The sequence below is a fragment of the Anolis carolinensis genome, chromosome 5 (genome assembly GCF_035594765.1).
Source record: "Anolis carolinensis isolate JA03-04 chromosome 5, rAnoCar3.1.pri, whole genome shotgun sequence".
NCBI classification, from domain to species: domain Eukaryota; kingdom Metazoa; phylum Chordata; class Lepidosauria; order Squamata; family Dactyloidae; genus Anolis; species Anolis carolinensis.
The window spans coordinates 167,182,262-167,207,988 of NC_085845.1; the positions used below are offsets into that span (position 1 = coordinate 167,182,262).

Consider the following 25,727-nt stretch of genomic DNA (forward strand, 5'->3'; position numbering starts at 1 on the left):
AATATAAAAACAACATATCATAACACAATTAAAACAATACAATAAATAATAATATACATTACATCAAGAAATCAAAGAACCAATAAAAATAAGGGCGGGCAGCATGAACACAGAGATAAAAACTCGGAGTGAGAGAGACAAAGGGGTACACCACAGGGGACAGGGACATATGAAGGTGGAGCAGTCTAGGGGACAGATGTTGGAAGGGAGTAACAAAGAAATATATAGCAGTAATTACTCACCAAAAGCACAGCGGAAGAGCCATGTTTTTAAGTCTTTTTAAAAAGCTAACAGAGTGGGAGCTTGCCTGATCTCAATGGGCAGTGAATTCCATAATCGGGGGGCCACAGCAGAAAAGGCCCTCTCCCTTGTACCCACAAGGCGGGTCTGGGATATAGGCAGTGGTGATAAGAGGGCCTCCCCAGATGATCGCAGAGATCGGGCAGGTTTATGGTGGGAGATACGGTCACGAAGGTAGGTGGGTCCCAAACCGTTTAGGGCTTTATAAGTGATGGTCTGCACCTTGAATTGGGACCGGAAGATGAACGGCAGCCAGTGGAGCTCCTTAAACAAGGGAGTGGATCTCTCCCTGTAACTTGCCCCGGTTATTAATCTGGCAGCCGAGCGTTGGACCAATTGTAATTTCCGGGCCGTCTTCAAGGGAAGCCCCACATAGAGCGCATTACAGTAGTCCAGTCTAGAGGTAACTAAGGCATGGACCACCGTGATCAAGTCAGACTTCACGAGGTATGGCCGCAGTTGGCGCACAAGTTTGAGTTGTGCAAAGGCCCTCCCGGCCACCGCTGACACCTGTGCCTCAAGCGTCAACGCTGAATCCAGGAGGACCCCCAAACTGCGGACCTGTGATTTCAGGGGGAGTGCAACCCCGTCCAGCACAGGTTGCCACCCAATACCCCGATCCGACGAACGACTGACCAGGAGGGCCTCTGTCTTGTCGGGATTGATTCTCAGCTTGTTCCTCCTCATCCAGTCCGCCACAGCGGCCAGGCACTGGTTCAGCATCCGAGGGGCTTCCTTGGAATCAGATGGAAACGAGTAGTGGATTTGTGTGTCATCTGCGTAGAGATGGCAACGCCCTCCAAAACTCCGGATGACCTCTCCCAGTGGTTTCATGTAGATGTTAAATAGCATGGGGGATAAGATAGACCCCTGCGGGACCCCACAGGTCAATGGCCAGGGGTCCGAGCAGGTGTCCCCCAGCTTCACCATCTGGGAGCAGCCCTCCAGGAAGGACTGGAGCCACTGCAAAACTGTGCCACCGAGCCCCATCCCAGAGAGCCTCCCCAGAAGGATACCATGGTCGATGGTATCGAACGCCGCTGAGATGTCCAAGAGAACCAGCAGGGTCACACTCCCCCTGTCCAGTTCCCTGCGGAGGTCATCCACCAAGGCGACCAAAGCCGTCTCGGTGCTGTACCCAGGCCTGAAGCCAGACTGCGAGCAGTCCAAAAAATCAGTGTCATCGAGAAACCCCTGGAGCTGTGTGGCAACCACCCGCTCCAGAACCTTGCCCAGAAATGGGAGGTTGGAGATTGGTCTGTAGTTGTTACAAACAGATGGGTCTAATGAGGTCTTTTTTAGTAGCGGCTTTACCACCGCTTGCTTAAAACAGGATGGAAATGACCCCTGACCCAAAGAGGCATTTATTATAGCCACAAACCACTCCAACAACCCATCTTTGGCCAGCTTAACCAGCCAAGAGGGACAAGGATCCAGAGCGCAAGTGGTCGCCCTCACAGACCCAAGAATCCCCTCCACGTCATCAGGAAGAACAAGCCGGAAAGAATCTCACAAGATCGAACAGACAGGTGCCTCGGTTACCTCCGCTGAAGCCACAGTTAAGCTGGAGTCCAACTCACGACGTATCTGAGCAACTTTGCCTGCGAAATGGTGTGTGAACTCGCTGCACCGAGTTGCCAAGTCATCGGGAAGCCCCTGGGTCTCGGGAGGCCGCAGGAGCTCCCCAACAACTCGAAACAACTCTGATGGCCTGTTGGCCACAGACGCTATGCAGGCAGTCGTGAAAGCTTTCCTGGCTGCTCGCAGAGCCACGGAGTAAGCCTTAATAGCGGCTTTAGCCCGTGCTTGGTCGGACACGTCCTGAGATTTCCTCCAGATGCACTCTAGTCCCCTCCTCGCACGCTTCATCACGGCCAGCTCCTCAGTGAACCAAGGAGTTGACGTGACTCTACGCAGCGAGAGGGGACGTTCGGGAGCGATCGTGTCCAATGCCCTTGACAGCTCACTATTGTAGCGATCAGCCAGGACATCAACAGGATCGCCAGTCTCCAGAACATGAAGATCCCCAAGAGACCTCAGGAGTCCATCCGGATCCATCAGCCTCCTGGGGCGGACCATCTTAGTGGGTCCACCACCCCTGCGGAGGTTAGAAGACACGGCGAAACTTAAACAGATCAGATGATGGTCAGACCATGACAATGGAAGGATGTTTTGCTCTTCCACTCTGACTGTCCCTCCGTCCACAATAAAGACAAGGTCCAGCGTGTGTCCCGCCTGATGTGTGGGCCTAGATATAACTTGAGTCAGCCCCATGGTCGTCATGGCAACCATGAAATCCTGAGCTGCACCTGTTAATGTTGTCTCGGCATGAATGTTAAAGTCTCCCAAAACTATGAGTTGTTGGGAGACCATGGCCGCATCAGAGACCACTTCTGCTAGCTTGGACAGGGAGACTGCTGGGTCGCGGGGTGGTCGGTACACCAGCAGAATCCCCAAGCTGTCTCGGGCTCCCACCTTCAGCAGGACACACTCAAACCTCGAAGATTGCGGAACGGCACATCTGATCAGGGCGATGGACTGCCGGAAGATCACCGCAACTCCTCCTCCCCGCCCCCCAACCCTGGCCTGCTGATGCACCCCGAAACCTGGTGGACACAGCTGGGTGAGATTCACCCCACCCAGCTCATCCAACCACGTCTCGGTGATGCATGCCAGATCCGCCCCCTCATCCAGGATCAAATCCTGGATGATAGCTGTCTTACCGTTGACGGATCTGGCATTCAAAAGCAGGACCTTAAGGCTGGGGGGTCTGTCCTGAAGACTACCACACCTATTCCTCTCCAGGGTCGCAAAAACTCTGTTGCGCTTCTCCCTGGGTAGTGAGTGACCATTCTTCCTTCTCCCCCACACCACCTCGATGAGGCCCTGCCCGTGAGAACCCTCTTCCCCCTGTGGGATTGGCTGATTGAAGTTGCCATTTTAAGGGGATAGTCAGCTGTCCTGAGATGGGAATCCTCCAAATGTACTTGATTGTTTAAAGGAGGAGCCTATCTCCGCTGGTATAAGAGAAGAGGAGTCATCTAACATGGCATCATCATCTAACGTGGGAAGGGGACTAGGCACAACTGATGTCTGAGGGCGGGACTGGGGGGTAGAACAGACATGGCTTGAAATTGGGGAATCTTGTATATCGAGATTCAGCCCGATGTCCAAGGGGCAAATCAATGGGTCTACTAGTACCCTCTTAAGAATGATGCCCCATTGTTGGAGTTTGGGCCCGTACAGAAACAGTTCTTCCAATAACATTCTATCTTCCAGTCCAATGAGAAGACATAAGGAGCGGTTCCAGGATTGATAGTCTCTACGAAGCCAGTCAATTGTCTTGATCTTCACTTCCGACCGGCTTAAAGATAGAATTTGTGAAAGAGATATCTGGACCGCTCGCTTAATGTCCATCTGCCTCTGTTTAATAAAGAGTCTGAAACTTCCACTGCCACCTTGTTAGTTCGCAACAGATTGCAGGAAGTATCCCGAGGATGTCCAAACAGTTCTGGGGACAGCGTGTTGTTTGTCCCCTGAGAGACTCTATTTGTTTCCTTCCAACCAACCCTCCCCTGACCCTCTTCCCCAGATAAAACCCCATCCCCAGCCACTTCCAAACCTGACCTATTGACTACCTTCTGCTCCTCTAGCCTTATTCTTCCATGGCCTTCCAGAGCGCTTAATTCCTCATTAATGTTAGTGGAACTGGTTGGTACAGTTGTTATAATGTCTATAGGAGAAGGATTTTTCACAATCAGGGAAATTCCCTTGAAAAGATGATCAATTTTCTTGTTCAGTGTCTCCAGTTGATACAAAACAGTACTGAACGATTTTCCCAACAAATCACATAAGTGAAGAAGTTCATTTTCCCTCGGAGATTCCTGCCAACTCATTCCTATTATCTCCTCAAGAGCCTTCCTATAGTATCCACTCTAATCTTTCCAAGTTAACACACAGTTTCTACTGTCTCTTTCCACTCAGCAGTATATCAACCAACATACACAAACCATCATTCACATTCTAAAACCATCAATATACCAATCAATTAACCTCAAGGAACTCTCAAATCCTATGTGATCACTTCCTATGTCTAAGTACCAGGTTCACAAGCCCACTTCCTATCAACAGTCAAATCTGTCTCCCTGAATTAAATTATAACTTTCTCACTCCTATCTATAATACACACACATGTACACTCAAAGGAGGAAAACAAAACAAAACAAAACAAAACAAAAAAAATAAAGTAAAATATAAAATAGATGGCGGCTGCAGCACTAAGGATCCCAAAAATGCCGCTTCGCACAGGCCACCTGGTTCACTGAAGCCGATGAAGAGGCCCAGCTGTCTTCTCTCTGTTAGAGCCGATTGAAAGGCTGGAGAGGCCGCCCGGTTCGGCGCGGCCACCAGGGGCAAAGGCAGGAGCAGGAGGAAACCAAGCCGGCGAGAACACTCAGAGAGGCCACCCGGATTCGACGCAGACCAGCATAGGCCTAGTTCTTTTCTCTTTGCGCAGGCTGATGGAAAGGCTCAGGGAGGCCGCCCGGTTTGGCGCGGCTTCCAGGGCTTGGTTAACTTTTAAAGGCCCGAGGGGGAGGCTGGGGGGGGGGGCACCCGGTCCGGCGCGGCCTAATTCTCTTTGTGAGGGCCGACAAGGAGCTAAGAGAGGGCCAACGAGGAGCTGAGAGAGGCCGCCCGGTTCGGCGCGGCCTCCACCGCCGAAAAGAAGCTGAAGACAGAGCTGAGGGTGGACACCCAGTTCGGCGCGGCCACCCAAAGACAGAGGCGGAGAGTGGAAGGGAGTCTCAGAAGTCGCCAGAGACGTCGGATGGAGGCCGCCCTGTTCGGCGTGGCCTCCAAGGTTGAAGGGGAAACCACGGTCTCCAAGGTAGAAAAGGAGACTGAAAGAGGCCACCCTGCTCGGCGCAGCCTCGATTTCACCAGGAAAGAAGCTGGAAATCACCTGGCTCACCCCAGTACACACAGCCACCGTTGGTATTCTGGACTCTGGAGGCTCTCAGCTCTCGGAGGCTCTCGGGCCGGACAAGTGAAATGGCGGCCGGGCTTCTTCTCCTCTTCATCCTCCCGATCCTCTAAGGCTCCCGTCGGCAGCACTTGCCGCCCTCACGTTCAATCCAAGACCCCCAAAAGTAAGTCGAAAGTCTCACCCCTCTAGCGACAGCCAATTAGAGCAACGGGGGCCCACAATAAAAATATGTGGCGGTTTTAAATTCCTCGCCAGCAGAGCTGCTCACAGAGGCTGTTACCATGCCGCCATCTTGCACCATCTGGCTTGACAGCAGTACGTGTGAAAAAGACCTTGGAGTCCTCGTGGACAACAAGTTAAACATAAGCCTATAATGTGATGCGGCGGCAAAAAAAGCCAATGGGATTTTGACCTGCATAAATAGGGGTATAGCGTCTAGATCCAGGAAAGTCATGCTAGCCTGCTATTCTGCCTTGGTCAGACCACACCTGGAATACTGTGTCCAATTCTGGGCACCGCAGTTGAATGGAGATATTGACAAGCTAGAAAGCATCCAGAGGAGGGCAACTAAAATGATTATGGGTCTGGAGGACAAGCCCTACGAGGAGCGGCTTAAAGAGCTTGGTATGTTTAGCCTGCAGAACAGAAGGCTGAGAGGAGACATGATAGCTATGTACAAATATGTGAGGGGAAGTCATAGGGAGGAGGGAGCAAGCTTGTTTTCTGCTGCCCTGCAGACTAGGACGCAGAACAATGGCTTCAAACTACAGGAAAGGAGATTCCACCTGAACATTAGGAAGAACTTCCTCACTGTGAGAGCTGTTTGGCAGTGGAACTCTCTGCCCCAGAGTGTGGTGGAGGCTCCTTCTTTGGAGGCTTTTAAGCAGCGGCTGGATGGCCATCTGTCGGGGGTGCTTTGAATGAGATTTTCCTGCTTCTTGCAGGGGGTTGGACTGGATGGCCCGTGAGGTCTCTTCCAACTCTACGATTCTATGATCTCATTTCTGGGCTCGGATGGGGAGAAGGAAAAAGAAAAAAAAAACCTATCTTTCTCCATCCAAGGTATATGTCTCTGGAGACATTTAAGGTCCCGTTTTACTCATAATCACTTACTGGGGTGCAAAGGAGGAAAGGCTACTGGATGGGGAAGTGCCAAGTAGGTGGTAAGACTGACAGGTGAACAATAAAGACTACTGGTTGATAGGTTTATGCATGCTAGGAAGAGAACAAAGGCCTTTGTGATTTGAGCATGGAAAATGTGTGGCATCAATTCAATTGAAATCTGATTTATTTGAAGGACGGGTGATGAATTCAGGTAAGAATTCTGCAAATTGCAGGTGAATTATTTTGTTGTCGTAGACAACTCTTCAAACACCTGATGCAATCATATCACCATATTTCTTTGAGTATAAGATGCCATCGATTGTAAGGTGCACCCTAATTTCAGTACCACAACCAACAAAACACACATTGATACACCTGCATTTCTAAGATGCACCCAATTTTTAAAGATATGTATATAGGAAAAAATGCACTTTAGATCTGAAGAAATGCAGTAGTTCAACACAGTGAACAAACAGCTCTTTAGCATTATGTTGTAATATTCATCTCCACATTGTGAGCTTAGCAAATTAATTTCAGGTAAATGAAAAAAATAAAACTGGTAAGCTGAATCCACAAAGGAAAAGTTTGAACATACCTGGGAGACCACTTTAACAGCAGGCTCATTGGAATCTGAGCTATCAGAACTGCAAAAGAAAATAATTATGCGATATTTTTTATATACTAGGTTGTGGATAATGCAATGGTAATGAAAATTTACCTGCAAATAAAATGAATTATCTGCTCAGATAACATCTCTGAAAAACACGCCAATGCTACTGATTCCCCTGTTCAATGATGGCCTGGAAATATAAGCATACAAGAAAAGTAAAATGTACCTGGAATCTTTATCCATGGTGTCATTGACAGAAGTACTGTGGTCATCCTGTTTCACCATTTCTTCCAGTTCCTTGAGGTATTCATTATACTGGGGAGAGTACACAGATAAAAAAAAAAATTAGTATAGCACTATTTCCATGTGAAAACAAACCCTTTGGCTTTATTACTAAAGTGTTCAATATGAAAGAAATGGGTTTTTTGTGTTACCTTGTCTTTGTTTTTAGTACAGAAGTCCAACAATGAATCACAGAAATTGTATCCTATGGATTCTAGATCCTTAGTAGTGAAGTGTTTACCATGTGTGTTACCTGAAAAATGAAGCGGGAACCCTCAGTTTTCGAAAAATGCTTCAGCAATAATTTCATCTAATGTAATGACAGGGGAAATTGAAGTCTGACTGCTCTTTCAAAAACATATAACAAGTGTATTTTCTATATGATCGTTGAGGATTGTTCTTTCTCTCGGACTGTCAAAAAGGGGTTCTTATATACAATACCAACAATGTTTATTATATCAGTTTACTTATGATGGCTTCTTCTAAGATTCTGAGACATGTGAAATACTGCTTGGAACTTTCCATTACAGATTGCTACTCTCTGTCCTATTCTTATAAAATTACAGATCCCAAAGAAGGAGGAGTTAACCATGCTGCTGTGTAGATAAGACCTGAGTAAACACAGTTACATATCTGGCTGTCTTAACTGAAAAACAGGAGACTTTGCTACATGTCTCAGTACCAATTCTGGAATAAAATTTTATTTGCCTTACCCAGTTTAGATCCGCAGAAAGTAACTTCCAAGGTATAGCTGTTGCTGATTCCCATCTTCCACATAACTACTCGTCCAGTTCCTTCCTTGCCTTTCTGTATTTTGAAACTGCAGTCTGGAAATGAGAACTTAAGAGAAAAAAAGAAGTAGAATCAGTTGTTAATGAATAGCCCTCAATACAGACCTTACAGAAATATGTTTGTGATTGAAAAGAACTTCTGTTATGTGATATTCTGTTGCAGTTTCATGTTCTTGTGATGTGACGTAGGAGCCAATGCATTTCCCTTTGCCACACCATAAGTGGTCACTGTAGGAAGTAGTAGGTGAGGCAAATGCAGGACATGACACTTAACTACCTGAGCATCATAATCATTAAAGCATTTATATCCCACTGCATTCCCAGGATTTTATGATGTCATACAAATGAAAACAATGTAAAACAGTAAAAGATTAAATAGACTTTGCAGCACATTAAACAATTTCACAGATGAAAATAGATCTTTAAACATCAGAGCAGTTAAAAATAATGTGCATTTGGAATAGACCACTTAGGCCCCAAAAGCTGAAGAGAAAGCCATGCTTTACTTGGTACCAGGATCAAGTTGGTGCCTGCCAACTGGCATTTGACAATCTATGAGCCACAGTCGAGAAGGCCCTCTCCCCTATTTTCCCATGGGATGTTGCTCCCATTTGTGGGACTCAGAGGAAAGCTACTCCAGAACACCTCCGTCTGAATGTAGGTGAACAGAGAAGAGCCATTACCTACACACGCAGTCTTTGTGTGACAGCCCCAAGTTTTTAAAGCAAGCCTGAGCCATGAAAGGTGAAGTCACCTTCATATGCTCTAGTATAAACAACTTAGTTGCATGCCTATCATAAACCCACAAAAATAAGATGTAAATTGTGTTACCGTTAGCAGTAAAAATGTTTATGTCTAGCATTAAAAATTAATGTATATAGGGGAAGACTGCATTCTAAAATCATAACGCTACTATTAAAGCCACTGCTCTTTGGAAATGTCCCAGAGTGTTATGTACAGTAGAGTCTCACTTATCCAACCTTCGCTTATCCAACATTCTGGATTATCCAACGCTGTCTGCCTCTCGCCTGTGTCCACAGCTGTTTGTCTAGGCAGCAAGGACTGAACTTTTTACGAACTTCCAACAGTGTTGTTACTTTAAGTTCATTTTATGCAATACTATTTTTATTTGTAGTCAATTTGTTAGTAGCCAATGTTTTTCTAGTCAATGTTTTCAATACATTGCGATACTTTGGTGCTAAATGTGTCAATACAGTAATTACTACAGAAAGTTACCATGTGTTGAACTGCTTTTTCTGTCAATTTGTTGTAAAACATGATGTTTTGGTATTTAATTTGTAAAATTAAAATGTAATTTGACGTTTAATAGACTTTTCCTTAATCCCTCCTTATTATCCAACATTTTTGCTTAGCCAACATTCTGCCAACCTGCTTATGTTGGATACATGAGACTCTACTATACAGTGTTCCCTCACTACTTCACGGTTCATTTTTTGCGAATTCGCTGTTTCGCAGTTTTTCAATAAACTCTAAAAGACTATTATAAATAATAAAAAATTACAATTTACAGCCTAAGGAAGGGAGGAAGGAGAAGCCAAAGGGAGAGAAAAGGAGCCCAAGTGGCAACAGGAGGAGAAGGAGGTGATTGGTTGGTTGATAAAGACTTAAAATAGTGTATAACTACTAAAATAATATATAAATATTGAAATAAATATAGTGTACCTACTTCGTGGATTTTCACTTATTGCGGGTGGTCCTGGAACCTAATCTCAGTGATAAGTGAGGGAACACTGTACCTCAAATTGATGCAAAATATAGCTCACGTTATTTTTTCATACTTCCTAACTTGAAGAACTAACTTGTTACAATTTTTATATTACTTCAACCATTCAGAGATCTGGTAATTAATTTATATGCTGAAGAGACTTCTAACAACTAAAATGTAAGATTTGGCTTACTTTATCTGGACAGTTTTTGCTCATAATGAAAGGAAAAATGCGCTGGTGTAAGTACGAGCCGCCTTCTTGCTGGTCCTTTTTTTCACAGCCATACATGAAGACATTCTCTTTCCTGCTATGACCATGAAGATCACAATATAGGAGAACATTGCGCTCTTCCATCATTCTTTAACAAGAGAAAAAAAATTGTACAGTTATGCTGATTGATTCCTATGCCAAGCATGAATTTTGGATTACAGTACAAACTGCATGATATCTCAGTCCAGTTTTTGAGGGGCCCATAGATCCATGACAAGACAGTAGAAAAATAGTATTTTTGTGATTATGAATTAGAGCTTTTCTGATGGGTACAATGAGAATCGAGTTAAATCTGAAGTTAGAGCTTGAACTTATACTCTCAGGCCCCTTCTATACTGCCATATTATCCAGTTTATCAAAGCAGATAATCCACATTATCTGCTTTGAACTCGATTATATCAGTCTACACTGCCATACAATCCAGTTCAAAGCAGGTAATCTGGATTTTATACAGCAGTGTAGAAGGGGCCGCAGAATCCCCCATCCCACATATTCACTGAGGAATTCTGGGGGATGTAATTCAAGGCCCATACATAATTGATAGTCCCAACCAGAGCAATATCACTAAGGCTGAATACTAAGTCAATACTTACATCAGGTTTATTCCACATGAGACTAACAATTGGGATTAGTCTCTTAAAACATTCAGGTTTTGCATATATGTCATACCTCTTTTTCCATTAAGAGATACAGTATATATGAAATAGAAAGGCTTTCTACATTATAAGTGACATTTGGTGATTTTTTTCAAACATAATTAAACAAATCAAAAGTGATAAAATTTAATTAATCTCTGAACTAAGATTAAATTCAGTGGAACAGGCCATGAATTAATACCAGCTAATAACATTGACTGGGGCTTTTGGGATCCCTCATTCATAGGGTGAAGCCAACTTGAATGGAACTAACAACAACAATTAATGAACAAAGAGTTGCTATACAAACAGAGAGGAGTGGTGGTGTTACCTTTTTACCTTTTGATCATAGTGCGGGTGTACCATATAGGAGGGAAGGATTCCTTGAGCTCTGATTTGTAATTCCGATTCAAATCCCTGCCAGCTAAGGAGCAGCGATAATTGCCCACAATCACGCCATCTGGATTCAACATTGGGACCACCTTAAAAACAAATGTGTCTCGGAGCAACTGGGCATTACTTGAATCTCCCAGAATATAATCCAGAAAGCCCTTCATAATCCAGGAACTGTTGGTTTCACCTGGGTGCACCCTGGCAGTCAAAATAATGGCTGCCTTGCGTTTTTCCTCCCTAAAATCCTGCAAAGGGTTTGTGATGGTTAAGACATAGACTATGTTCCTTGCCAAGGAATGGCACAAAATCCGGATCTTGCAGAACTTGGACCTCCCTGGGTCTGCTGCAATGTCTGATAGGTAGTCTTGCAGGTTGCTGTATGTGTAAGGATAGCAGTGGGCAAAATAGCAGGTGTCCCTGTTATGCGGGAACTGGAATGTCCATGTCAGGGAAAAATACTGACGTCCATCATGGCTGAGATTGTTTTTGTAATATTTTATTTCATCTCCTGTCCTCTGCCAGCCCACATTGCGGATCTTTGCATCTGTTTCCGAATATAGCAATGGACGCATCCCACGATTGTACAAACTTGTTGGCTTGGTGAAGTTGACAATGGTGAAACGGTAAGGCATTCCTGCTAGGGTGTTAGTGACCTGGAAGTAATACCACTGAGTATGCCTTTTTGTGTAGAGATCAGTGCGAAGTGTCAGCTGATACTCAAAATCACTACTGGCAGGGAAAAGGAGAAAAATATTTTTTAGTATAAATCATACTATCAAATGTCTAATACAACAATATGTTTGACTGTTAGACTTTTTTGAACTACCTGGACCTTGCAGTTCCCTTCCAGTTCTATGATTCTATAATATGACTTTCATTAATATTTTGTCTGTAGACTCTTCCAATTAGTCATCTATCCCAAATTGTGTAGAACATACTCAGTGACGTATCTGTATCTGAGTTTACAGTAAGTGAGAAGTTAAACCACCTGAGCTATTTGTTTCTGCTTGGTCTACAAATCATGTAACTGCACAAGCATTAATTACAGCCAATTAAATCAATCCTTTGCTCAGTTGCAAGTTTACTGTATAAAGGAATTTCTAATAGATGTACAACAGTGTCAGAAGCCATACCTTTCTCTAATTTTTTCATCTTTGTTGGGTTTGTAACATTATAAAAGCAGTGTGTCATTCTTTTATCTTGAAAGTATGTCTTGTCTAAAAGGAAAAAATGGTTTATGCAATTTAAACATGTTAAACTGCTGTGCTAAATTTGCTGACTAAAAGGTTGGTGGTTCGAATCTGTGGGGCGGGGTGAGGTCCCGTCGTTAGCCCCAGCTTCTGCCAAACTAGCAGTTCGAAAACATGCAAATGTAAATAGATCAGTAGGTACAGCTTCGGCGGGAAGGTAACGGTGCTCCATGCAGTCATGCTGGCCACACAACCTAGGTGTCTATGGACAACGCTGGCCCTTCGGCTTTGAAATGGAGATGAGCACCAACCCTCAGAGTCGGACACAACTAGATTTAATGTCAAGGGGAAATCTTTACTTTAATTCTTTCAACTCAATTCAAATTAATAATTTAAGGTGCTAAATGTAGTACCACTATACACACTTTCCTAAAATAATACAAGAGGTATTTGAATCACATTTTAAATTTTCTTACGCATTAAGGCTTATTTCTTTAAAAGGACCTGGACAAAAAATGGTAACCAGTAAAAAGAGACTGACAAGGAACCTACATTTTAACCACCTTCTGCAGATTGCCACTTTCAAAGCGTGCTTCAAAAATCAATGTATTGTCCCAGTCATTCCAGGATTGAGGAAGCACCTGTTTGGAAGGGAAGCTCCCTCCTATTCGAGAATACATAAAGCTGGAATCTTTATTAGCTAGTGGGAAGAATAAAATATACAACCATTATTCAGTTGTTATTGTAATTATACAGTCCAACAATTTTTTTCTTGGGTGTCTTGATTTTTAGGCCTGTTTCTGGTTCAGAAAATTGCATTGGATAGACCATATCAACTCGAATTTCTTAGATATAGTTGTCATGATTTTTTATGGGCATATGTTCTGTATCTCGAAAACTAGAGCTGACCAGGGACAACTGGTGTCATTTTTGGAATCAGCAGGTCAAATATACCTCAAAACAAGACTAACATGTGAGGCACCAAAATATGTGTTGGCTAGTGTTATTTATTAGGAAAGAAGCCTTATAGAAATAATTCTATACACAGTTGTTAGTCATATCCTCTATCAATAAAACACATTTTGAAAGTAATTTTATTCTCAATATCTAATCTTCATGCACATGGTTAAATCTAAGAAATATTTGATAGTGCACTTTTATGTATAATTAATTTTTCTATACATAATATTATATGATGTAACAGAATGTTGTTAAAACTGTAGTCTTTGGCCATTAAAATAATCTGCACTATTTTTTTCCAGTTTCATGCTGTTTTTCAGATAATATTTTTCATAGGTCTGAGCTTTTAAAATTGCAAATAAAATAAAAATAACTATGTTCAAGTTGGAGGATTTTGGGACACAATGTTCTCAAACCTTGGTCTGACAGATACACCACAGCACCCTCTCCATGTTCTGGGCAAGGCGGCTCTGTTTCCAAACCAGTTGGGCAGTATAGTGGCTCTGGACGAGGAGGAACCCACTCTGGGGGATAAAATAAAATAATCCTTAAGAATTACAGCTAACATTAAATGTTCATAGAGGTGAGGGAACTGAGAAAAATAAAATGAGATTGAACATAATGCTGGGTACAGGGTATTTCAAAGGGCTGAAACTTTGTTCTTCTACTTCGCCGAAAATGGAATGTTTCATTCTATATGTCATAATCAGGACATTTAAGAACTTTTCTATTTCCTTCTGCTGATAATCCTGATAAAGCAAGGGATAATTACCCCCCAAAAGAACCAAATGCAATATAAAAAGGACCTTAAGTATTCTCTGTAGTCAAAATAAGCTGAGCAATTTGTCCTCCATTATATTATAATCTGTAGCAGGCACAATGTTAACAATGTAGAAAAATGACCGGAACAGATAATCTACACAAAAATGTTTTACTGACAACAATTGTACACACTTTATAAACCAAACATCAGTGTGTCTCTTTGGCAATAGCCAATGCAGTAAAGGTGTCCAAGAATAGTCCTTGGTATAGGAATTGATTCTGCTCTTTTGATCATACTATCCGTATTTACTTGAGCCAAATGCACCATTGAATATAATGCGCACCTCAATTTTCAAAACCCTGACTCCAAAAAAAGTATTTGTTGCCAAATGTAATGCGCAACAGCAAAAAGTACACTCTTTGTAATTTGATCATTACAGTTGCTTCATGCTTAGAATTTCTTCTTTTAAAACAAAAGTGTTAGAACACCAAAGCTTTTAGCAACCACAAGGAAAACCTTGGGGTGCATCTATGCTGTAGAATGAATCCACTTTAACTGCTCAATGCTATGGAGTCATGGGGGCTGTAATTTTACAAGACCTAGGGCCTTCTCTGCTAAAGAATACTGATGTCGTACCAAACTACAACTCCTAGGATCACATAGCATTGAGCCATGGCAATTAAATTAGAGATGATGTCCCTCAAATAGGAGCTCCAGGTGCCCCTGAAGTAGCTTCCCTTTTTGCTTTGGCTCAGCAATAAGATCACCATATTATTCCAATCTAATGTGTCATGGAGCCAGATCCCAGGGCTGAATTTCCGAGCCCTGGACCTGGCGTCATAACATAAATAACCCTGACAGCACCTGGCGGGAGAAGATAGTATGAGCCTGGGAACTCAGGGTTGAAAGTGTAAACAATTATAATTGGTATAGTGTGTGGGAATAGTAGTAATGTGATCCAGAGGGTGGGGTTTGATGATGATATTTGCGTGTGGTGTTACGTTGCATCAGAGGTGATAAAAATGGATGTATGTAAACATTAGGTCATTCTCGACTTTTCCAAAGTCATGTATTCTTCAATAAAGATTGGATTTGAGAGCAGCTATCTTTGATCTGCGTTCAGACTGGTCCTTTGAAGTGAGCCTGACATTTAAGTCGAGAATCCCGTTCTCACCCTCCTGCGGATTTGCAGTGAAGTGATAATGAGTGGAGAAGGAGATCAAAGCCCAAATGGAGCAGGGGCCCGGCCGTTGGGAGAAGAGACGTTGCAAGCCGTAGCTTCCTCTACGGGGTACCCCAGGCCGAACGGCGTGACTCAGAGGATTCCCAGAGGAGGAAGAGGCGTTTCTGCGGCTGCAGAAACCAGTTGGGGATCTGGAGGAAGCATGCCAGAGACCGTAGCCCTGCGGTTATCCATCCTGGAAACTAATTTATCCAGGCTGTCGGAAACCGTGGGGAGGTTGGTCCCACTATTGGAAGAGAATCTCCAAAAAGAGCCCATCCAATATGGCGCCGAGAGAGAGCCAAGTAAAGAAGGAGATTGGAGCCAGAGGGGCCAGCGCGCATTAACGCAGAGTCCCGTGGTGGCGAGGGACGAGGGAGATGAGGAATACTGGCGGGAGCTGGAGTTCCGAGACAGAATGGCCCGCGAAATGGAGCGCCAGCGAGCTCTGGGAACTCTGAGGCCGCCAACTCCAACAGAACTTCCAACCCCCCGAATGGGTGTCGGGGTGGAAAGGCCACTGGGGCCAGGGATCGGGTCCAGTGGATTAGCAGACGAAGGCGGAGAGGAGCCGGAGATCCAGGAAGAGGAGGAGGATGTGCCGTACGACGAGGAAAGGCGAGGTGCGGGGACTACAGCGAGGCCCGCATTCGGATGGGTGGAAGGGCTGACAGCAGCGGCAGAATGTCGGGAGCCGCGCAGAACGACTACCGGAGTGGGGCGCGGCGTGTTCAAAGGGGCCGCCCAAGGAAACCCGATGCAACCCTTCCCCATGCCCCCCAGACAGCATCAACGGGCCGCAGAGTGGATGCAAAGGAGGGAAGATCTCAAACTAGAATACGGAGGGGAATCATCTGAATTGAACTTTTTTCTCATTAGCATCAGAGGATACATGGAAGATAATGCACACACATTCCCCTCCGAAGCAAGCATGGTTCGAGCCATCGGCAACACACTAAAGAGAGGAGCTGCCAGCTGGTATGTACAACTACATGCCAGATGCGACCCATGCCTGAGGTCAGTGCCCCGCTTCCTCGCCGCACTAGAAAACCGGTTCAGAGACCGGCTAGAGCAACTGAGGGCTCGAGACCAGCTTAAAGGAATAAAGCAGAGGGACAAAACGGTGCCCGAGTACGCAGAGGAATTCCTCCACCTCGCGGAAAGGGTACCAGAGTGGTCTGAAGTGACCAAAGTGGAGATATTTAAAGAGGGACTACGCCCCGAGGTTTTTAGCTGGGCAGCGCACAGAGATGACCCCGAAACACTCCAGGGCTGGATCCAACTAGCGGGGCGCGTTGAATCCACCCTGGCCCAAGTAAAGCGCTTCAGGGGCAGCGGCGGCCAGCAAAGACCGGTGGCGAGAGGTCGAGGAGAAATGAGGAAGCAAGAAAAGCCCGGAGGGAGGCCGGGGATCCCCTTCAGAGGAGATGACAACAAACCCAAACCGGGATGCTTTGTATGTGGGAAGACGGGCCATCGAGCAGCAGAATGTTGGGCCCGGAAGGGGGAGCCGCCAAAACCCTCAAAGCCCAAGCCAGCAACCGGGAGGCGCACGGAGGAGGAGGTGCAAGCCCCAAAATCTTCGGAAAGGCTGGTGAGTCGAGACAAACGCATGCTAGTAGTGCCAATTTGCCTATCGGGGCTAGAGAACCGGGCCACCTGCAGGGCATTCGTGGATTGTGGTTGCTCTAGGAACATTATAACTCCGGAACTAGCAGGAGCGCTGAAATGCCAGCAGATGTTGCTTGACTCCCCAATTGCATTTTCACAGCTAGATGGATCAGTTGCGGCTGGGGAAGTATCTACAAAGGAAATACGGGGGGTCCCATGTAAAATAGGCAAATGGGAAGGAAGAATATCCTTTGTGATAGCCCCTATCGCCACATACCACGTAATATTAGGGATACCGTGGCTCGAACAGGCAAATCCTGAAGTAGATTGGAGAGGAAAGAGCCTAGCATTTAAAGAACAACAGACGCAATGGGAGATAAGCAAAATTGCAGGAGAGGAGGACGAGGGAGATGAAGCAGGGGAAATAGACCCACAGCTATTGCCTCCTGAATACAGAGACTTTGTGGATGTTTTCAATCAGAAAGAGGCAAGTAAATTACCTCCCAAGAGGAATATAGAAGTAGAAATTGAAATAACCCCAGGAGCAAACTTACCAAAACCAAAAGTGTATCCCATGTCTGTTCAGGAGAAGGAGGAATTGAGGAAATATATCGATAAGAACCTGGCGCGAGGCTTCATTAAGCCATCCAATTCTCCTCTCGGAGCCCCAGTGTTATTTAGGAGAAAGAAAGACAACTCCCTAAGATTGTGCATTGATTATCGAAATTTAAATGCAATTACTAAGGACAATAAATACCCTATGCCCTTAGTAAAGGATTTAATCACCGTATTGAAGAAAGGGAGCATATTTACTAAACTTGATTTAATTGAAGCATATCATAAATTAAGAATCAAACCTGAGGATACTTGGAAAACTGCATTTTCCTGCGCATTCGGCCATTTTGAATATAAAATTTTGCCATTTGGATTAAAAAATGGCGGGGGTTGCTTTATGCAGCTTATAAATGAAATACTACACCCATTGTTGTACCGAGGGGTATTCATATTCCTTGATGATATCTTGATCGTGAGCGAAGATAAAGAAAAGCACGTGGAATTGGTCCGGGAAGTTTTGCAGAGACTAAGGGAAGCAAAGCTGTACGCAAAACTGTCCAAATGTGAATTTAATAAAACTCAAATCGACTTTCTGGGGTATCGGATATCTCCAGAAGGGTTAGCTATGGATCCGTCTAAAGTATCAGACGTAAAAGAATGGGGAGTACCTCAAACGAGGAGGCAATTGCAATCATTTCTGGGGTTTGCAAATTTTTATAGATCCTTCATAAAAGGCTTCGCGCAAATAACCGCACCCCTTACTGAACTTTTAAAAACAAAAGGGAAAGGGGAGACAGCAAAAGTGAAAGCTCCTGGCGCCAAACTGAGTTGGACGCCAGAATGCCAAAAGGCATTTGAAACCCTAAAAGGATGCTTCACAAAAGAACCCATCCTAAAACACCCCGATATAAGGAGCCCTTTCATAATTCATTGCGATGCTTCAGACTGTGCATACGGGGCAGTACTATTGCAAAAGGATCAAAATGGGAACTTAAAACCTTGTGGATATTTGTCCCGGAAGTTCAGTGAAACTGAAAAATGTTGGCCCATATGGGAAAAGGAGGCATTAGCCATATTAAAAGCCTTAGAATGCTGGCGACACTTCCTCGAAGGAAGCGGAATCCCATTTGAAATTTGGTCTGACCATAAGAACCTCCAGTATTTAAAATCGCCTCGGAAATTGTCCCCCAAACAAATTAGATGGGCACAATACTTCAGCAGGTTCGATTTCCAATTAAAATTTTTCCAAGGGAAGCGGAATGTCTTGGCAGATGCTCTTTCACGCATGCCTCAACACGAAGGCGTAACCACAGCCAAAGAGGGAACAATATTCTCTGATAAACAATGGGGCTTAGTTGTCAGGACAAGAGCGCAAACCCAAAAAGAGAACACTGCTATTGTTGAAATCGACGGGGAAAATAGTTGGGGAAACGAACTGAAACAGTCTTATGAAGGAGATCAGTGGATCGAATCCAACGCGGAAAAGGGGGAGCAGAAGGGGGGATTTTGGTTTGTGAACAAGAAACTGTATATCCCAGCAATATTAAGGATTAAGATTTTGCATCGTTTTCACAATAACCAGAGCGCTGGTCATACAGGAATTACAAAAACAACAAAGGCAATAGCAAAACATTGTTGGTGGCCAGGAATGAGGAAGGACATAAAGAATCATGTTGTTCAATGTGACGATTGTGCCAGAAATAAATCGAGAGGAGGGAAGCCAATGGGATTATTACAAACAGTAGCGGAACCTACCAGACCTTGGGAATGTGTAGCTATGGATTTTGTGGGGGAACTGCCGGTTAGCAAAGGACATCGTTATATTTGGACAGTATTAGACCTGTTTTCTAAACAGGCCCACTTTATAGCACTGACGAAATTACCATCGGCAGAGAAACTAGCTGAATTATACATAAACCATATTTACAAACTTCATGGATGTCCCAGTAGAGTGGTCAGTGACAGAGGAGTTCAATTCACAGCAAAATTTTGGGAAAAATTCTTGGAAATGCTAGGAGCAGAAAGGAGTCTAAGTTCTGCTTTTCACCCCATGACAAACGGGGCAGTGGAACGTACTCAACAGACACTGGGGCAGTTCCTTCGAATGTACTCTAACATGAGACAAAATGACTGGTCTAGGTGGCTGGCTTTTGCGGAACTAGCTTTTAATTCGACTATACATTCAGCAACAAATAAAACTCCCTTTGAAGTAGTTTACGGGTATGAAATACAGCCTTTGCCCCAGTTGCCAAGATGGACAGAGGATGAAGAAACAGGGGCAGGGAAATGGAAAGCTCAAATGCTAGAATGCTGGAGTCAAGTGACTGCATCCTTAAAGGAGGCACATAAAAAGTATAAAACGTTCGCAGACAGAAAAAGAGTGGAAGGCGATAAATTGGGGAAGGGAGACCTAGTGTGGTTAAGTACCCAAAACATCAAATTGGGGCTACCTTCGAGAAAACTGGGCCCCAAATATATTGGACCATTCAGAATACAGGGTGTTATCAATGAAGTAACTTTCCAGTTGGCATTGCCAAAAAGTTTAGGGAAAATACACCCAGTATTTCATCGCAACTTACTGAAAAAGTATATGGGGACTTTGGACAAAATGGACACATAGAGTTATTGTTTGATTTATTTCAGGATTGTGATGAAAGAAGAACCGAAGAGGAGGATGAAGAAAACGAGGGCGCCATGTCATGGAGCCAGATCCCAGGGCTGAATTTCCGAGCCCTGGACCTGGCGTCATAACATAAATAACCCTGACAGCACCTGGCGGGAGAAGATAGTATGAGCCTGGGAACTCAGGGTTGAAAGTGTAAACAATTATAATTGGTATAGTGTGTGGGAATAGTAGTAATGTGATCCAGAGGGTGGGGTTTGATGATGATATTTGCGTGTGGTGTTACGTTGCATCAGAGGTGATAAAAATGGATGTATGTAAACATTAGGTCATTCTCGACTTTTCCAAAGTCATGTATTCTTCAATAAAGATTGGATTTGAGAGCAGCTATCTTTGATCTGCGTTCAGACTGGTCCTTTGAAGTGAGCCTGACACTAATGCACACCCTAAGTCTGGCAAGGTACGGAAATTTAGCCACAAATGGTGAGCATTAGATTCAAATAAATAGGATATTTATCCTAGAAGCTTGAAATGTAATTTTCTCCAAAATATTATATCTAAGACAACGTGACTTGTGCTATATCTATTGTCGAGGTGTATGCTTTGTTTTTAATTTATGAATACATATAAGTGAAGTTTTGTTTTGTATGTACTACAAAGGCTTCTCTTGATAGTAAGAAAAGTAGCAAAATAAAATCATTTTTATTGAAATAACATTACAGTAGAACCCCGGTAGTCCGAGTTAAACGGGCAGACCTCAGCTCAGTCAACCCGGATGACCCGGATTACCAGGCCTCTCCGTTGGGACTCAGCCTGGATCCAGAGGAGCTTGCAGCCCCTTTGAATCCACGCTGCGTTCAAACAGAGGAGAGGCCTCTCCGTTGGGAGGCAGCTGGGATCCGGAGGAGCTTGCAGCCCCTCTGAATCCACGCTGCCTCCCAACGGAGGAGAGGCCTCCATGGCCGCAGTTTGGATCCAGGGGAGCTTGCCGCTTCTCTGGGTCCAAGCACCCGCCAAACGGAGAGGAAACTTCTCCCTTCAGCGGGCGTTTGGGCCAGCCATTGAGCGGGTGAAGGGGGAGGGCCGCAAAAGCCCTCCCCTTTCACCCGCTCGCCCGTGCCTCGGCTCCTTCGTTACGCCAGGGGCTGGCAGCACTGGCGCTCGGCGTGTCGAAGGAGCTAGCCATGGGTGTTGCTAGGTAGATAGCAAACTTGGAAGGTGCTCCCTGCGTGTTGCTAAGTAGCTTGCTATCTACCTAGCTACACGCAGGGGGCACCTCCCAAGGGGCGAGCACCCCGTACGTGTTGCTAGGTAGCTTGCTATCTACCTAGCAACACGCACGCCAGCAAGCAGGTGAACGGGGAGGGCCTTTGCGGCCCTCCCCGTTCACCCACTCGGATTGCACGGAGGCTCGGACGAGCGGGGTTCGGACAAGCGGGGTTTTACTGTACTATTATTATTTATAATGCATCATCCATGTTCATTTGCAAAAAGAGTGATTGATATGTTTTTAAACATGAAATGCTTTTAAACATGTATTTACATATGCTTTTTGTTCTCCCTGCTATAGAAAAATACATTACTAAGACAGAACTGTATAGTTTAACTTTTATGACTGCCTTTAAGTTTATCATGTACAGCCAGTCGACAAGTTATGAACAAGATAGGTTCTGTGGGCTGTTCTTATGTTGAATTTGCATGTAAGTCGAAACTGTGTAACTACTTAAGTGTAACTTTCTTCTTCTTCATCATTCACTCAGTTGTTTCCGACTCTTCGTGTCCATGCCAGAGTTCCCTGTCGGCTATCACCGCCCCCAGCTCCTTCAAGGTCAAGCCATATATAAACATATATACATATCTTCTATATATATAAAAATGTTCTGACCATTTCTGCCTTAAAGTAAACAGCGAAACCAAACACCCAAAACCCACGAAACTTGGCCACAAAAGACATGGTCATCCCTGCTGTGTTTAGATATCAAAAAAACAAGAAAAATAAAGTCCTAATTACAGGGAGAGGAATAATTGTTTTTTCCCATTGCTGCCAGTTAGAAGGCTAAACTCTGCCCACTTGGTCTCCTAGCAACCTACTCAGCCCAGGGGACAGGCACAGTGAGGCCTCAGGCCTCTTCCACACTGCCTATAAGATACAGATTATCTGATTTGAACTGGATTATATGGCAGTGTAGACTCAAGGCCCTTCCACACAGCTATATTTCCCATTTATAATCTTATATTATCTGCTCTGAACTGGATTATCTTGACTCCACACTGCCATATAATCCACTTCAGTGTGCATTTTATACAGCTGCGAAGAAGGGGCCTCATATAATCCAGTTCTAAGCAGATAATATAAGATTATAAATATACAGTAGAGTCTCACTTATCCAACATAAACAGGCCGGCAGAACGTTGGATAAGTGAATATGTTGGATAATAAGAAGGGATTCAGGAAAAGCCGATTAAACATCAAATTAGGTAATGATTATACAAATTAAGCACCAAACATCATGTTATACAACAAATTTGACAGAAAAAGTAGTTCAGTGCTCAGTAATGCTATGTTGTAATTACTGTATTTACAAATTTAGCACCAAAATATCACAATGAATTTAAAACATTGACTATAAAAACATTGACTACTAAAAGGCAGACTGTGTTGGATAATCCAGGAGGAGGAGGAGGAGGAGGATATTATACAGTCATAAGGTTAGGAGACACCCCTAAGGATCATCCAGTTCAACTTCCTCCTACCATGCAGGACGACACAAACCAAGCTCTCTCGACAGATGGCCACCCAGCCTCTGTACTACTACTACTACTACTACTAATAATAATAATAATAATAACAACAACATCATACAATTCTAAGGTTTGGAGTGACCCCTAAGGATCATCCAGTTCAACTTCCTTATATCATGCAGGAGGACACAATCCAACCACTCCTGACAGATGGCCATCCAATATCTGCATAATAATAATACACATCGAATCATAGCATCAGTTAGGAGACACCCCTAAAGGCAGGGGTCCTCAAACTTTTAAAGCAGAGAGCCAGTCCACAATCCTTCGGACTGTTGAGGGGCCGAATTATCATTTGAAAAGAAATACGAACAAATTCCAATGCACATTGCATATGTCTTATTTGTAGTGCAATACAACAATAAGAATTAAAGAACAATACAATATTTAAAAATGAAAACAATTTTAACCAACATAAACCTATTAGGATTTCAATGGAAAGTGTGGGCCTGCTACTGGCCAATGAGATAGTCAAGTTAATTAGGATTGTTGTTGTTGTGTGCCTTCAAGTCATTTCAGACTTTGGGCGAGCCTAAGTCTAAAATTATTTATTTATTTATTTACTACCTTTATTTACTACATTTATATCCCACCCTTCTCATCCCGAAGGAGACTCAGAGCAACTGTATGTACATACAATATATTATATTGTTAGCATAGCACGATATTTGCATTATATATTACTATATTGAACTATACCACTATACTGTAATATTATATGTAATATATAATATATAATTAATATTATTACAGTAGAGTCTCACTTATCCAACATAAATGGGCCGGCAGAATGTTGGATAAGTGAATATGTTGGATAATAAGGAGGCATTAAGGAAAAGCCTATTAAACATCAAATTAGGTTATGATTTTACAAATTAAGCACCAAAACATCATGTTATACAACAAATTTGACAGAAAAAGTTGTTCAATATGCAGTAATGCTATGTAGTAATTACTGTATTTACAAATTTAGCACCAAAATATCACGATGTATTGAAAACATTGACTACAAAAATGTGTTGGATAATCCAGAACGTTGGATAAGCGAGTGTTGGATAAGTGAGACTCTACTGTATATGGTATTATTATTAGTATTATATTGTATAACATTATAATATTTTTATCAATATTATATGTATATATTATATTATTAAAACTGATATAAAAATATTATATTATAAAACTGAGGGTGGGGGCCAGGTAAATGACCTTGGAGGGCCGCATCTGGCCCCCGGGCCTTAGTTTGGGGACTCCTGCCTAAAGGCCATCCAGTCCAACCCAATTCTGCCATGCAGGACACAATCCAAGCACTCCCAACAGATGGCCACCCAGCCTCTCAATACAACTACTACTACTACTACTACTAATAATAATAATAATAATAATAATAACAACAACAACATACAATCCTAAGGTTTGGAGTGACCCCTAAGGATCATCCAGCTGAACTTCCTTCTACCATGCAGGAGGACACAATCCAAGCACTCCTGACAGATGGCCATCCAGCCTCTACATAATGATGATGATGATGATGATAGAAGCATAGAATCCAAGAGTTTGGAGAGACCCCTAAGGGCCATCCAGCCCAACCCTTTCTACTATGCAGCAGGACACAATCCAAGCATTCACAACACATGGACAACGTATAAATACTATACAATACTACACAGGGACATAGACCCCCTCTACCCTCACCACTTTCACAGTACACAAACAACCAAATGCATACTAAACATAAAGACAACCATACAACAGACATTCAATACCACCACTACCTCAACAATTTCTCACCAACACCAACAGACAACGCCACAGCAACGCGTGGCCGGGCACAGCTAGTACATATATATGATAGTTTCTCTAGGTTTGTTCCTAAGCAATATATATATATATATGTGTGTGTGTGTGTGTGTGTGTGTGTGTGTGTATAGCGCTTTGGATAGCATAGGGAAGGGTTAACAACCCTGCAATGTTTGTTTTGCTGTCTATGCCCATGTTCAGAAGATTTCACCTCATTTTCTTTCCCTGTGATAACTGGATTTTGACAAATTTGGCTTGTTGTGGAAACAAGGATTGGTGCTAAAGCTTCAGTGCAGCCATGTTTTTCCCATTATAACTCTTTCAGGAGTGAATTTCCCTTCCATGGGGTAGATTTCTCACACTTCCTGTTGTCTCACCCCCGTTAGTAACTATGAGTCTGATGTCTGTAATTTGGGGACTGCCTGCATTCTTCCTATATTTTTAAGTGATATAAGAATGCTTTGCCAGAAGGGGTCAGCACAGGACCACAGAAAAGGGAATACAGTAATACGTACAGCTATTTTTGATCAATTATAGTAGCCAGTGTGAAATTCACTACTCAAATGAAAGGAAGGAACTTCATCACAGTTGGCAGAATCTGATGGGTTGTATAAAGATCTTTTTACAGGTTGTAAGGATGTAAAAATGTTTTTTTCCTCGTATATTTTCAATCCACAGCAGTCATCCACACTGTTCCAAGACTTTTTGTTGTCTGAGGCAAAGTGTGCTCTCCTAGTTACCTGGTATTTGAAGCCAATTAAATTGTTATTATTAAAAATACTTTCAGACCGACACATACATGTGCTAAAGCAGAACGAACTTCTCAAGTTATTTACCAATATGTTCAATTTTCTCTCTGATAACTTCATATTGATTAGGCCAGCGTATTATGTTCAGGTGTCCAGTAGGAGACAGTCCATATAAATCACGTGGCTCACGAAGCCGTGGCACCCATTTCCCTGAGTTGTATTCCAACAAAAGCTGAGTGGTCCGTGGCAAAAATTGGTCACAAAAAGCATCTATGACATAAGAGGGGAAAAGACAATGATCTCTATTGTGCTCGAGTTACATAACTCAAATTAGACAACACATCTGTTTGATG

General features: G+C 43.5%; 1 protein-coding gene across 8 annotated transcripts in view; it reads right to left on the bottom strand.

The window, feature by feature from the left end:
• Window positions 1-25,727, bottom strand: part of agbl3 (AGBL carboxypeptidase 3) — a 55,378-nt gene that overhangs the window by 21,826 nt on the left and 7,825 nt on the right. For 6 of the 8 annotated variants that reach the window (XM_008110795.3, XM_008110796.3, XM_062982856.1 and 3 more), the window contains 9 exons: window positions 25,462-25,644; window positions 13,666-13,773; window positions 12,842-12,989; window positions 11,046-11,828; window positions 9,994-10,159; window positions 7,997-8,123; window positions 7,436-7,536; window positions 7,228-7,316; window positions 6,987-7,035 (listed from right to left, as the gene is read on the bottom strand). In XM_008110795.3, coding sequence (XP_008109002.1) covers window positions 6,987-7,035; window positions 7,228-7,316; window positions 7,436-7,536; window positions 7,997-8,123; window positions 9,994-10,159; window positions 11,046-11,828; window positions 12,842-12,989; window positions 13,666-13,773; window positions 25,462-25,644 — 1,754 coding nt within the window. Of the gene's footprint in view, window positions 1-6,986; window positions 7,036-7,227; window positions 7,317-7,435; window positions 7,537-7,996; window positions 8,124-9,993; window positions 10,160-11,045; window positions 11,829-12,232; window positions 12,317-12,841; window positions 12,990-13,665; window positions 13,774-25,461; window positions 25,645-25,727 lie in introns of those variants that run through there. The other 2 variants (XM_008110797.3, XM_062982858.1) reach the window with 2 other exon arrangements.